The sequence below is a fragment of the Solanum dulcamara genome, chromosome 4, assembly GCF_947179165.1.
Source record: "Solanum dulcamara chromosome 4, daSolDulc1.2, whole genome shotgun sequence".
Lineage (NCBI taxonomy): Eukaryota > Viridiplantae > Streptophyta > Magnoliopsida > Solanales > Solanaceae > Solanum > Solanum dulcamara.
Genome location: NC_077240.1, coordinates 75,711,580 through 75,726,363, shown reverse-complemented (window position 1 = coordinate 75,726,363; position 14,784 = coordinate 75,711,580). Strand labels below are relative to the sequence as shown.

Below are 14,784 nucleotides of genomic sequence, written 5' to 3'. Positions count from 1 at the left end.
AAAAACATGAAGCAAAACAAATTTTTAAAATTTTGGGACTAATTTTCATTTTTTTTGGGAATATTTTTTTAATTCCACAAGTGATTTTAGAATCTTATTTTTAAAAAATAAAAAATGACGTGATCGAATTATAATTGGCCACGTGTAAAAATTAATTTTGCAAAATAGAGTTAAGAAATAATGGCATGAATGAGTCTTTTCTCAAATTCAATGGCACAAATAAGCCAATTTTTTAACTAATAACATAAATAAATCTTTTTCTCAAAGTTCGATGACATATTTGAACGTTTTCTAAAAACAATGTTGAGCCAATGCTAATCTACACAATCACCACGTACCTAATCTAACTTACCTCCTTTGTAGTTATGCTTACATTTTTTATTATAATTTTTTAAAGCTAATTATCGTTAATATAGGAAAATATAATATAATTAGTTTACTCTTAAGATATTTTTTTTTGTTTAAATTAATTTTAAAATATTTTTTATTGAAATAAAATTCCATCTCCAATTTCTTTTCATGGTGTGGGTGGGTGGGGGAAGGGTAAATTGGGGAGGAAATTATAAAGTGGGAATCACACCTCATATTTGATATGCACGATGGTGTTTCCTAACAAAGATAAAAAGTAGGGAAAAAATAACACAGTCATCAAGTTGAGCTCATACCAGGAAATCCAAGAAAGCAAGTTAGCCATCTTTCTCTTTTATTTGCCTTAATTATTTTTTTCACTTTGTGTTGTTTATTGTCATAGATAAAAATAATTATTTCTCTTTAGTAGCTTTATCACTTCTTTTTCCTTTTTTTTTCTCCTGAAGAATATTTGCTTGATCCAAACTTTACTTATGTAAAATATAGCCAATTACAACAAAATTGTGGTAGGTTGACAACTAACACTAAGGATGACAACAATATATCTAGTATAATCGATAAGTGGGTCTAGAGTCACAGTGGCCGATATAGTGCATGGAGTTCAAATTTGAAACTTCAAGGTGAATTTTGAACTCATAAATCACTAAGCCCGTCTCTCGTCTTGTGTTTAGGGGATTCAATATATATAAGAAAAAAATTACCTTATATATACGGTCATTTTGCTGAGGGGCTTCGGGTGAACTCCCTAACAACCTTCTAGATCTTCCCCTGTCTGGATAAGGTAGAATGTACACCAACCTTACCTCTACAATTTGTAGGGTAGAAAAGTTGTTTCCGTTAAAATAGTATTAATTCTAGTAAATCTGCTGATTGTTACAAAGGATTCATATAATCAACTCGAACCTATCTGGAATTTAGGTGTGATTATAAAATGATTGGCTTATTTTGAACTCTTGTTTTAATGGGACTGATTTTAGTGCTCTGGTTGTTCTGTTCTGCTGTGATAGTATTGATCAATTTGTAGTTGTTCCTTAGACCAATATGAGCTATTGTAGTTTTAGATGCATGGAGAATCACGGATTGGATGACATTGGGTGTGTTTGGTACGAAGGAAAACGTTTTCCACGGAAATACATACCAAATTATTACATAATAGGGCGATTTTAGGAATTCAACTATAGAGGCGCCTTGCGTGTTAAAGCCCAAATATACAGTTACTAAATAACCCTATTTCGACTAACCTAACCTCCTCTGTCCCTCGGGACCAATAAGGAGTAGCACATGAATATTCACCTTCTCACCAATTGCCATTGTTTAAGCATTTCAAAAGAGAAGATTAGTGGTGCAGCTTACTGAAATTTGAGTTTGATTTGCATATCATGTAGAAACCTAAGATGTCCTAATGAATTGTCATTTTTATGGTAGTTAAATTCTAATGATCGGCGCCCTACTTTTGACATGAAAACTATATGTCACGACTCACTGGTACCTCACAACTAATTCTTTCATTAGGTGATAAAAATTTGATTATGTGATTCCTGCGATGGGAGCTTGAAGAAAATGCAGATTAATAAGGTGTCCGAAGCATATTGAAAGTGAAAAACAATGGCCGAAAGTGTAATATTTAGTACATAACTCTTACTTTTGTATAATGGAACTCTATTCCGTCTTTTTCGGAAATTTAGTCTGTTCGTTACTCTTCTTTAGCTTAACTTTCTTCCTTTTCTATACCAATCTTCTTCTCTGATTTTTCCCTGTGTTGTGAAAAGCGAGCACTTCCCTTTCTTGTTGCTTTTTTTTCCGCTTCACGCTTCTAAAAACACTGATTTTCTCCTACTTTTCAGTGTGGATTGCACAAATAGCAGTAGCAACATTAATAGGATTTCTTGGATGGGCTTATGTAGCGTTAATGAAGCCACCGTCTTCAAGAGCTTGTGGCACACTGAATGGACCTCCTGTGACTACACCAAGGATTCAACTCAGAGATGGGAGATATTTGCCCTATAAAGAAAGAGGGATTGACAAGTAGAATGCCAAGTACAAGATCATTATTGTTCATGGCTTCGATAGCTCCAAAGACGAAAACCTACCAATCTCCCAAGTATGAAAACTTTGATAACAAATTTTTGAATGTTTTATTTTTGGTAGTAATTAGTATGTTTCGAAATCTTTCAGAATTCTAACTTTAACTTTTCTGTTTTACCCTTAACGACATTGATTTTATATCATAGAAATGTCATAGCATGTTTAAGAACACAAGTTCATGAAGTCTTCCACTTTTTCTTATATTTAGGCGGGACAACTATAATCAAACTTATTGAAGAGTCAACTAATAATCTTTTACAGTGAGACAATTGATGATCATTCAATCATATTATTTACACTATTTGTTCAATCAAGTTATGAATTAACAAAGTGACTCTTGGTTTTAATGGTTCTTTGGTACTTGAATGTTATATTTCTATCTACTGGTTCTGATTTTATGCTCTCAGGACATCATAGAAGAGTTTCAAATGTATCTCCTATCGTTTGATCGTGCTGGCTATGGAGAGAGCAATCCATATCCAAAACGTTCAGTGAAGACTGACGTGTTGGATATCGAGGAGCTAGCTAACAAATTGCAACTAGGACCTAAGATCTATGTTGTTGGTTTGTCCATGGGAGCCTACCCTGTTTGGGGTTGATTATATTACATACCACACAGGTATATTTTCTGAACAATTTATGCACATAGTTTAGTTAATACTTTAATGTAATAAAAAAATTGTTATTATAGATAAAGTTGAGTTCTTATTGGTACATAAATAAAGTTTAGTGATCATACGTAAAATTAACCGGAGCAGGTTGGCTGGAGTTGCTCTTGTAGGTCCATCTGCGAACCATTGGCCAGTGGACTTGTTATCCTACTAAACTATCAAAAGAAGCTATGGAAATGATAGTTCCACAAGACAAGAGGACATTTCAAATTGCACACTATGCACCCTGGCTGTTTAATTGGTGGATGAATCAAAAGTGGTTCCATTCTTTAAGTGTTATGGAAGGAAATATGTCTATTTTCAGCAAAACAGATTTGGAAATAGTGAAACAGTTATCTGGAGCTCCTAGTCTTGGTGAGGTAAATAGTTTTCTCATTTAATTACTTCCTTAAATTACCTTAATTATATCCATTTGTACTACAGTCAAACCTCACTATAATCAAGTTGTTTGCCGGATACTTTTTTGGTAGTTATAGAGAGGTGCTGTTATTCAAAACATACAATATAACATAATATGAAAGTCGATTCCAAAGAAAACATAATTGTAATAGTAAAATGTTGTTATAGAGAATGACTGTTATATAGAGGTCTGATCGTATCTGATATGAATGCATTTTTATTGTGTTGTGTCAAATTGAATCTTTGGTAGACTGCTGCACATTATGAACTAGAGATAACAAATAGATTGGTTGGATCAAACTAGGGCAAGTCAAAATGGATCAAATCAATACACGGGTCATACGGCCCAATGCACCCGAAGTTTGCTTGGTTTGAAATAGGCTAGGTTGAGATAAGTTAAATGACAGTTCATATCCCAAATTGCGCCTCTTCTTTTTGTGCATGCGTGAGGGAAGGTTGGTAATATTATGGATGAAATTGGTAGAGAAGATGTTTATGTTTCGTCTACATCTTACCTGTTAAATTGTATAACCATCTTGTCTAAAAGTCTAAGTGGTTACTTAATTATATTACATATCTCAACACTTCTCTTCATATGGGGACTTGATTCCTTTTGATGGGTCAAACACAATGAAATATTTTTTTCGCCTTTTTAATGGCATTGATATTTTAATTTGAAACTTGAGCCTCTTGCCTGCTCTGATACCATATTGAATTATGTGACCATCATATATACAAGTTTACATTACTCACTTCATTATGTTACATCTCGATATTACTTCTTTGTGTCTGAAACTTTTTGGTTCTCCATATCTAGGAAAAGGTAACACAACAAGGCGAGTTTGAATCATTGTACCGGGACTTGATAGTAGGTTTTGGGAAATGGGAATTTGATCCAACACAAGTTTCTAATCCTTTGCCAGAGAATCATGAGGGATCTGTCCATCTTTGGCAAGGTTATGAGGACAAAATTGTACCAAGAAAACTCAATCAATATTTAGCAGAGAAGCTTGGTTGGATTAAATATCATGAAGTTCCTAATGCTGGGCATTTCTTGATTTATGATGCTACTCTATGTGAAACCATCTTGAGGAAACTTGTGAATGAATGAGTAGAAATAGAAAACATTGTGATGAAATAATTGTAATATTCACTAGCTTTTGTGATAAATCAAAATAAAAAAGCTAGTACAACATTATCTACTGTACTATATTTCCTGGATAAAAAATCTAGTAGTACTAACTAGGGGTGTACATGGACCGGGTTGGTTTGGATTTTTTACAAACCAAATCAAATCATTTGTGTCGGGTTATTAAATCTATAAACCAAACCAAACCAATAAAAATCGGGTTTTTCGATATCAATTTTTCTCGGGTTTTTCGGGTTTCTCGAGTTTTTTGGGTTTTTTCGAATTTCTCGGGTTTTTCATAGTATCTAATAAAAAGCACAGAGCAGTGCTTCTTAAAAAGAGTTCTAGTACAAAATATCAACATATAAAATGGAGGTAGAACACTGTTTGAAGTTATAACTTTATAATATAACTTTATAAGATGACTTTTTTTTGTATATTATTTAGATGGGCTTCTCAAGTCCAAATCTAAATGTAAGAAAGAAAACAAAAATTATGAAATTTTTTTTAAAAATATTTAAAAATTACATTTTAATAAATATTTTTATGTATAACCTAATTTAAAAGTAGTATATCTATAATCGGGTCGGTTTAGGTTCGGTTTGACTTTTTTTAGTTAAAACCAAATCAACCCTATAATGGTCGGTTTTTTTTTTCAAACACCAAACCAAGTCAAACCAAACCACTAGTCGGGTTTTTTTCCCGGTTTGGTTCGGTTTGTCGGTTTGGTGCGGTTTATCGATTTGCCCTGTACAGCCCTAGTACTAACCATAGCATATAAAAGCTTAAATTGTTAGAGTACACTTTATCTACTTAATTATATTTTCAACAACCCCCTCATGTACGTGGGGCTTAATTAATTCTTTTTGATGAGAAAAGCATATGGAAAATTCTTTTTTTGATATTAGGTGATGTAACGACTCTTACACATGATCTCTGTCTGTTCTGATACCATGCTAAGGAATAGACTTTGAATCTAATTCAACTCCAAAAACTAGTTCATGGAGTGAATAATTGTCCAAGTAAAAACTAGTCTATAGTAACATGAGCAATGAAAGAATCCATCTCTCTGTGTTTTTAGCCTGGACAAGATTGTAAACTTCTCAATATCAATTTGTATTCATCTCTATATCAAGATGGACCAATCAATAATAACTACGTACTATAACACAAGTGTTGCTGGTTAGGTTGATTTCCGAAATAGGGTCGAAAAGGAACATGTCAGGGTTATGCTTAGGTCCAACAACAAGTACCAACCAACCATTAATTAGAAGCGGTGATGCCTCAGGGTATTTATTCAAGATACTACTAGATAGTTAAATAAGTTATATCCTGTATAATCGTTATAGGCACAATCTTTGAGCTGTAAAAGTCAAGGGTTCGACTATTCATGGTATGACATGTTCCTCGGCAAGCCATAATATCAAATATTTCATCTTATATCCAGCCTTTATAATAATAACTAATTGTTAATAAACTGTATTGGAAAATATTAAACAGTAACAGAAACTTCTGAAAATAATAAAAACAGAATCTGAAAATATTAATGCAGAAACAGAATCGAGCCCACTGAGTGCACAGTGTGTCCTTAAGGAAATTATTCCCCTCAAAGTACCCGAGGTTTTTGGAATCTTTCCTCCCAGGATAGAACGATTACTCACCAAAGTAGAGGTACTGCAAATCTTTGATGACAGCGAACCACTTGAAGGATGTATATCACACGATTTTAGGAAGTGCAGAAAGAAGAAGAAGAAGATGGTATGTTCAGAATTTCGTATGGAACATTCTGAAGATTTTACAGATATATATAGACTGTTGATACCTTTTCAGAAAAGGCACCTGTTGGGAAAAGGTTTGCCTGTTGAGAAGGTTTGCAACTTTTCGGACAAGGTTGCAACCATTCAAAAATCCGTTGGAAAAAACGGAGGGAAATTTTAAATTAATCCGGGAAGAAACGGGTCGCGGGTCGCGGGTCAGGATTTTTTTTCCACTTAATTAATTAATTAAATAAATAATATTAATTAATTAAAAATTTAAAGAAAATTTGGTCCAAAAAGATTATCAATCAATCATATCAATTGACCAAATCCAAATCCAAATCCAAATCCAAATCCAAATCCAAAGCCGAAGCCGAAGCCGAAGCCGAAGCCGTAGCCGTAGCCGTAGCCGAAGCCGAAGCCGAAGCCGAGCCGAGCCGAGCGAGCGACGACGACGACGGCGCGAGGGGAGACCCTCTTCTTGACCCTTTAGCAACATGAAGGAGTGCTTCTATTTTTAAATAGGAGACTTTTCATTTCCACCACCTATGTGGGACCAAAGCTTATTTAATAAAATAAGAGAGAACATATCATTTCCTCTCCACTTCTTTTTCCCTCAATTTCCCATTCAACCTATCAATTAAACCCAATAATCCCCCACATGAATGGGGAATGTCTACAAGATAAAGGAATGCACGGATAAGTGTGTGATATACAAGCGAAGATTAATTGCATAATGAACTTATATAAGTAGGTTTCCCTTTGAACTTTCCATAGTGAACTTATATAGGATATACTCGATCAATCGGTAGATGCGATATCTTTGAACCGTCGAACTTTGTTGTATAACTAGACAACATAAGTCACACAATCAATCATCAACCATCTATGGTTCTCACGGTTGTGTTCGTTTCAGCCATGAACACCGCCTGGTTTCGTGAATGCATAAAGAATGGGCCTTTACTGTCATTCCCCTTGAAGCGGCTTATACTTCACATTCACATAGGTGATTTCTAAACGTGTAGTCTTATAGACACACTATCTAGTTATTTTCCGTCAGATTTAGATAATCATTAAAAAACCTTTAAAGCTTTATTAACTCATTAAAAGCCTTAAGGTTTTATCCTTTGTTTCTGAACATTGTCATCATCACGAGAATGGGTTGAGTTATTTGACAATGTTTAACCGTCAATCATAACTTTGTTTGATCTCTTTGAACCTAGTTCTTGGGATCTCCAGTCTACTAGGTAGAGTTACCGCCATGTTGACTTGTCCTAGGCCTTAACCCCATTCCACTCGATGATCTTTCAACAGCCTCTCTAGATAAGCCTTTTGTTAGTGGATCCGATATATTATCTCTTGACTTTACGTAGTCAATAGTGATAACACCACTAGAGAGTAGTTGTCTAACAGTATTGTGTCGCCGTCGAATGTGACGCGATTTTCCATTATACATAACATTTCCTGCCCTCCCTATTGCCGCTTGGCTATCACAATGTATACATATGGGTGCCAAAGGTTTGGGCCAAAATGGAATATCTTCCAAAAAATTTCGAAGCCATTCAGCTTCTTCACCAGCCTTGTCTAAAGCTATAAATTCAGACTCCATTGTAGAGCGGGCGATGCATGTCTGTTTTGATGATTTCCAAGACACTGCTCCTCCACCAACGGTGAAAACATATCCACTTGTGGATTTAACTTCAGATGATCCGGTGATCCAGTTTGCATCACTATATCCCTCAATTACTGAGGGATATTTATTATAATGCAAAGCATAGTTTTGGGTGTGTTTCAAATACCCCAAGACTCGTTTCATTGCCATCCAATGAGTTTGATTAGGATTATTCGTGAATCGACTCAACTTGCTAATAGCACATGCTATATCTGGTCGTGTACAATTCATAATATACATCAAACTTCCCAAAACTCGTGCATAGTCCAATTGTGAGTCATTTTTACCTTCGTTCTTTTGGAGTGCAAAACTTACATCAATTGGAGTTTTTGCAACATTGAAATTTAAATATTTAAACTTATCAAGTATATTTTCAATATAATGTGATTGTGATAATGCTAGACCTTGTGGAGTTTTATGGATCCTAATTCCTAAGATTAAGTCAGCAACCCCTAAGTCTTTCATGTCAAATTTGCTAGCAAGCATACGCTTCGTAGCATTTATATTGGCAATGTCTTTACTCATTATCAACATGTCATCAACATATAAACAAACAATGACTTCATGATTTGGAGTATTTTTAATGTAAACACATTTGTCACACTCATTAATCTTAAATCCATTTGCCAACATTGTTTGGTCAAATTTTGCATGCCATTGTTTAGGTGCTTGTTTAAGTCCATAAAGTGACTTAACAAGTTTGCACACTTTCCTTTCTTTACCTGGAACTATGAAACCCTCAGGTTGTTCCATGTAAATTTCTTCCTCCAATTCTCCATTTAAGAAAGCCGTCTTAACATCCATTTGATGAATTTCAAGACCATATACAGCTGCAAGTGCCACTAACACCCGAATAGATGTTATTCTTGTTACCGGCGAGTATGTGTGAAAGTAATCAAGACCTTCTTTTTGTCTATAACCTTTGACCACAAGTCTTGCCTTATATTTATCAATAGTGCCATCAGCTTTCATTTTCCTTTTAAATATCCATTTTGATCCTAAAGGTTTATTTCCAGGAGGAAGATCAACCAATTCCCATGTATGGTTATTCAAAATTGATTGAATCTCACTATTGATTGCCTCTTTCCAAAATGATGAATCAGAAGAAGACATTGCAGCTTTAAATGTTTGAGGCTCATTTTCAAGCAAGAATGTCACAAAATCTGGTCCAAAGGAAGTAGATATCTTTTGACGTTTGCTACGCCTTGGATCCTCTTCGGATGGTTTACTTTCCTTTTGAACTTCTCTTGGTCGTTTAGATCTTTCACTTGAGGATTCACTTTTTGTTTTATACGGATAAATATTTTCAAAAAATTCAGCATTATCTGATTCAATTACCGTATTAACATTAATTTCAGGATTGTCCGATTTGTGAACCAAAAATCGACAAGCTTTGCTGTTTGTAGCATAGCCAATAAAAACACAATCCACGGTCTTTGGTCCGATTTTTACCCTTTTGGGCAAAGGAACTTGGACCTTTGCTAAACACCCCCACACTTTGAAGTATTTCAAGTTGGGTTTTCTTCCTTTCCATAGTTCATATGGAATAGTTTGTGTTTTGCTGTGGGGTACTCTGTTGAGTATTCGATTAGCTGTAAGGATAGCTTCCCCCCACAAGTTCTGCGGTAAACCGGAACTTATTAATAAAGCATTCATCATTTCTTTTAATGTTCGGTTTTTCCTTTCAGCAACTCCATTTGATTGAGGTGTGTAGGGGGCAGTAGTTTGATGAATAATTCCATATTCTAAACATATCTTTTCAAAAGGAGATTCGTATTCTCCACCCCTATCACTTCTAATCATTTTTATCTTTTTATTCAATTGATTTTCTACTTCGTTCTTGTATTGCTTAAATGCATCAATTGCTTCATCCTTACTATTAAGCAAATATACATAACAATATCAAGTGCAATCATCAATAAAAGTTATAAAATACTTCTTTCCACCACGAGTTGGTGTAGACTTCATATCACAAATGTCTGTGTGAATCAATTCTAAGGGACTAGAATTCCGTTCAATAGATTTATAAGGATGCTTAGCATACTTAGATTCAACACATACTTGACATTTTGATTTATTGCAATCAAATTTAGGCAATATATTTAAATTAATCAGTTTTCGCAAGGTTTTATGATTGACATGTCCTAAACGTGAATGCCATAAATTATTTGACTCAAGTAAGTAAGAAGAAGCTTGAACTTTATTATCATCAACAACCATTACATTTAGTTTGAAAAGACCCTCAGTGAGGTAGCCTTTTCCTAGATACATTTCATTCTTACTGACAACTACTTTGTCTGAAACTAGAACACACTTGAATCCATTCTTGATAAGAAGGCCGGCAGACACCAAATTCTTTCGCATTTCTGGAACATGATACACCTTGTTCAGCGTCACCACCTTGCCGGATGTCATTTTCAGAAATACTCTCCCATATCCTTCAATCTTTGCAGTTGCAGAATTTCCCATATAGATCGTCGCATCAGGTGCTGCAGGGGAATAAGTAGAGAATGCTTCTCGGACTGCACACACATGCGAAGTAGCTCCTGAATCAAGCCACCATTCTTTGAGATTACCTACTAGGTTGCATTCTGATAGCATTGCACACAGATCATCAATAGCTTCTTTATTTTCCACCATATTGGCTTGTCCCTTTCTCTTGTCCTTTTTCGGAAGACGACAATCTGGAGCTTTGTGTCCAACTTTCCCACAATTATAACAATTGCCCTTGAACTTTTTCTTGTTCTGCTCCTGATTCTTTCCAAAAGGTTGCTTCCTTTTCTTATTCTTTGGAGCAGCATCTTCAACGATGTTCGCTCCCATAATTGCTGAATTTCCACGCAACTTCTTTTCTGCTGTTTTGTTATCTTCCTCAATCTTGAGACGAATCACAAGATCTTCCAACTTCATTTCCTTACGCTTGTGCTTTAGATAATTTTTGAAATCTCTCCACGAAGGAGGCAACTTTTCTATCATCGCAGCCACTTGAAACGCTTCATTAACTACCATGCCTTCAGCAATAAGGTCATGAAAAATAAGTTGCAGTTCTTGAACCTGGGTTCCAACAGTCCTGCTATCTATCATTTTATAGTCTAGGAACTTAGCAACCACAAACTTTTTCAAGCATGCGTCTTCAGTCTTGTACTTCTTCTCAAGTGCATCCCACAATTCTTTAGAAGTTTTTATAGCACTGTAGACATTATACAAATCATCATCCAAAGCACTTAGGATATAACCCTTGCATAGAAAATCTGCCTGTGTCCATGCCTCAGTAATCATAAACTTTTCATTGGCCGGCATATCAGCAGCGGGCACAGGAGGGTCTTTATTAGTGAACTTCTGCATACCAAGAGTGGTAAGCCAAAAGAACACCCTTTGCTGCCATCCTTTGAAGTTGGCTCCAGAAAATTTTCCTGGTTTTTCTGCCGGTGGCACAGAAGTGCGGTTTGTTGCAGCAACAGTCGCAGAAGTAGTAGCAGTATCACTTGTCATTTCTTTTCACTGTCAAAATAGACAAACTGTCTTAATATTTCAGAATATCAGACCTTTTACAAAAACAACGACGAAGTTTTTATACTCTTCAAATCGTTGTACAAGTATGAACTTTAATATTCCAATGAAGTTTTTATACTCTTCAAATCAGAATATTTATTTCATACGGAGTAGAAAACCACACAGGTTTTAGTCTCCAAAGACAGAATACAGTTTGGTTAGAAAACAATAATAATATAATTTCCTTAAGATTGTTAATAAACTGTATTGGAAAATATTAAACAGTAACAGAAACTTCTGAAAATAATAAAAACAGAATCTGAAAATATTAATGCAGAAACAGAATCGAGCCCACTGAGTGCACAGTGTGTCCTTAAGGAAATTATTCCCCTCAAAGTACCCGAAGTTTTTGGAATCTTTCCTCCTAGGATAGAACGATTACTCACCAAAGTAGAGGTACTGCAAATCTTTGATGACAGCGAACCACTTGAAGGATGTATATCACACGATTTTAGGAAGTGCAGAAAGAAGAAGAAGAAGATGGTATGTTCAGAATTTCGTATGGAACATTCTGAAGATTTTACAGATATATATAGACTGTTGATACCTTTTCAGAAAAGGCACCTGTTGGGAAAAGGTTTGCCTGTTGAGAAGGTTTGCAACTTTTCGGACAAGGTTGCAACCATTCAAAAATCCGTTGGAAAAAACGGAGGGAAATTTTAAATTAATCCGGGAAGAAACGGGTCGCGGGTCGCGGGTCAGGATTTTTTTTCCACTTAATTAATTAATTAAATAAATAATATTAATTAATTAAAAATTTAAAGAAAATTTGGTCCAAAAAGATTATCAATCAATTCAATTGACCGAATCCGAATCCGAAGCCGTAGCCGTAGCCGTAGCCGTAGCCGTAGCCGTAAATCCGAAGCCGAAGCCGTAGCCGTAAATCCGAAGCCGAAGCCGAAGCCGAAGCCGAAGCCGTAGCCGTAGCCGTAGCCGAGCCGAGCAAGCGACGACGACGACGGCGCGAGGGGAGACCCTCTTCTTGACCCTTTAGCAACATGAAGGAGTGCTTCTATTTTTAAATAGGAGACTTTTCATTTCCACCACCTATGTGGGACCAAAGCTTATTTAATAAAATAAGAGAGAACATATCATTTCCTCTCCACTTCTTTTTCCCTCAATTTCCCATTCAACCTATCAATTAAACCCAACACTAATAAGGGTTATGGTGTTATGTTAGTTGTAATATACGTGAACGGGGAAGTATTCCCACACCGGTGGCTAAAGCCTAGAGGCCACCCTTAAGGACTTAAGGTCATTAAAGATCGAGCCCATTAGGTTTATTCAATTGATTTGGATGGACTTGCATTTGGGGTTTGGGCGATGGCTAGATAGACTTTAATTATATTAAATATTTTATTTTAAATAATTTGGTTATTTAAAATTTGAATTAAATTAAATTAAAGGTTGTGTCCCTTTAGAAAAGGAGTGATTCTTTTTGAAAGGTCTAATACGAAGCGTTCCCTAAAGTAACATATTCAATTGCATATTATAGGTTTCAGGCTTTATTGTACCTTACTAGAGAATTGCTTGTAATCCCTAAAAAATTATACATGCAATAGCTTTTGAAAAAAAGTAAGCTTTCACGCCTCAAAATTATAATTTTTCTGTTGTATTTTCCTAACACATGAAACGATAGATAAGATCCCTCTCCACTCTTAATTAAAGGATTCATGTTTAGATTAAGGAGTGTTTCTCTTGTAAATGGATTTTACGCGATGTCAATCTAGATTAATCAAAGCCCCAACGCTAGCTAACACCAAATACTAATACCTTGTCCAAATTCTTACTAGAAGGCTAGAAGCCTCATTTTCAACTATAGATTAAAACTTTAAACCCATTAATTTTGAGTGTAATACTTTTCCAAAAATGAATCCCCTGCCGTGATTATTACTGTTTTTTCAGAGCAAAAATGCTTATTCCATAGAATTTAGTTTTATGTACTCTACTACATAAACATTGATTACTAATTTAGAGTAAATAATAAGTACGTAACATGTTATAACATGTTAAATATTACCATCCGAGTCTCTACCAATTCATCTCGCAATACAAATTAATAAGGTACATGTGTGAACTACAATAATTATGACTCAATCGCAAACAAATTGAAAGATGCATATATGATCTAAAATGCTAATTTTCTCGTAAAACAATTAAAACAACCATCAAATGGCAGAATAGATGAGATCTCTCACCAAAAACTGAGGTTTCCAATTCAAACTCTTAAGAATGATGAGATTCTATTGGTAGGGAATATATTACTTTTAAATAGACCCCACGTAATACAAATTTAAATTAACCAAATCAGTAAGATATGTAAACTCCTCTACCTTAAACTTATTACTTGTTCTTCCATAATTGTCTCCAACAAAGGCTTCCTTGATCTACATGATACTTTCACCCTATACCTAAATTCTTGTCCCGTCGGAAAACCTAACGGTCCAACCCCGTCTTTCTCCGGCGATTTACCCTCCGTTGTCTCGGTTCCCGGTGCCAGTTTTCCAATGGAAACAATATCTTTTGTTGTAATAACGGAATTCACTCTCTTCATAGGAAACATTATATAAATATTTCCAAACTCCAGCTCTTCGTCGGCCGATAAAGCAGAAAATCTTCGGCCGACGATCAATGAGCTGCAGTTCACTAAAAAGGAATTGGGAGATTCCAACATAAGCTCTGCTGCTATTATTGGTTCATTAAATTTTTGAATTTCTCCATTTTGAAAAATAACCCTTGTTGATCTTGAACTCATTACCCTTGGTGAACTACCACATGACATAAAATTTCCCATAAGAATGAGAATAGTTATAAAAGTTGGGAATGGTTTTGAATTATGAAATATTGGTGTGAGTTTTGTTATATTTTGAAGAGTTAAGAATTGACAAAGGATATATACTTATATAATATGATGAGAATCACAACGTATTTATAGTTGGTTTGGGTGAACTTTCAAAATCTTACTCCCTCTTGTTTCAAATTATGTGAAATAGTTAGGAGTATGATAGGTCAAAATATTTATTTAAATTTGACTATAAATTTAGATAAAGATTTTTTTAATTTTAAAATATAAAGTTTTATTTATACAAAAGTCAACCTAACTAGAGTTTCAAATATTTTAAAATAAGTTTGAGAAAATTACGGTTAAAG

The 14,784-nt window shown here is 34.9% G+C and overlaps 1 protein-coding gene and 1 pseudogene across 1 annotated transcript; one reads left to right on the top strand and one right to left on the bottom strand.

Moving 5' to 3' along the window:
* The first annotated feature begins 601 nt into the window (after positions 1-601).
* LOC129885106 (uncharacterized) lies at positions 602-4,735 on the top strand (annotated as a pseudogene).
* A 9,228-nt stretch (positions 4,736-13,963) lies between these two features.
* LOC129884371 (uncharacterized) lies at positions 13,964-14,389 on the bottom strand. The gene has a single exon (XM_055958680.1). It carries the CDS (start codon positions 14,387-14,389, stop codon positions 13,964-13,966), a length of 426 nt encoding a protein of 141 aa, XP_055814655.1.
* Positions 14,390-14,784: the final 395 nt, after the last annotated feature.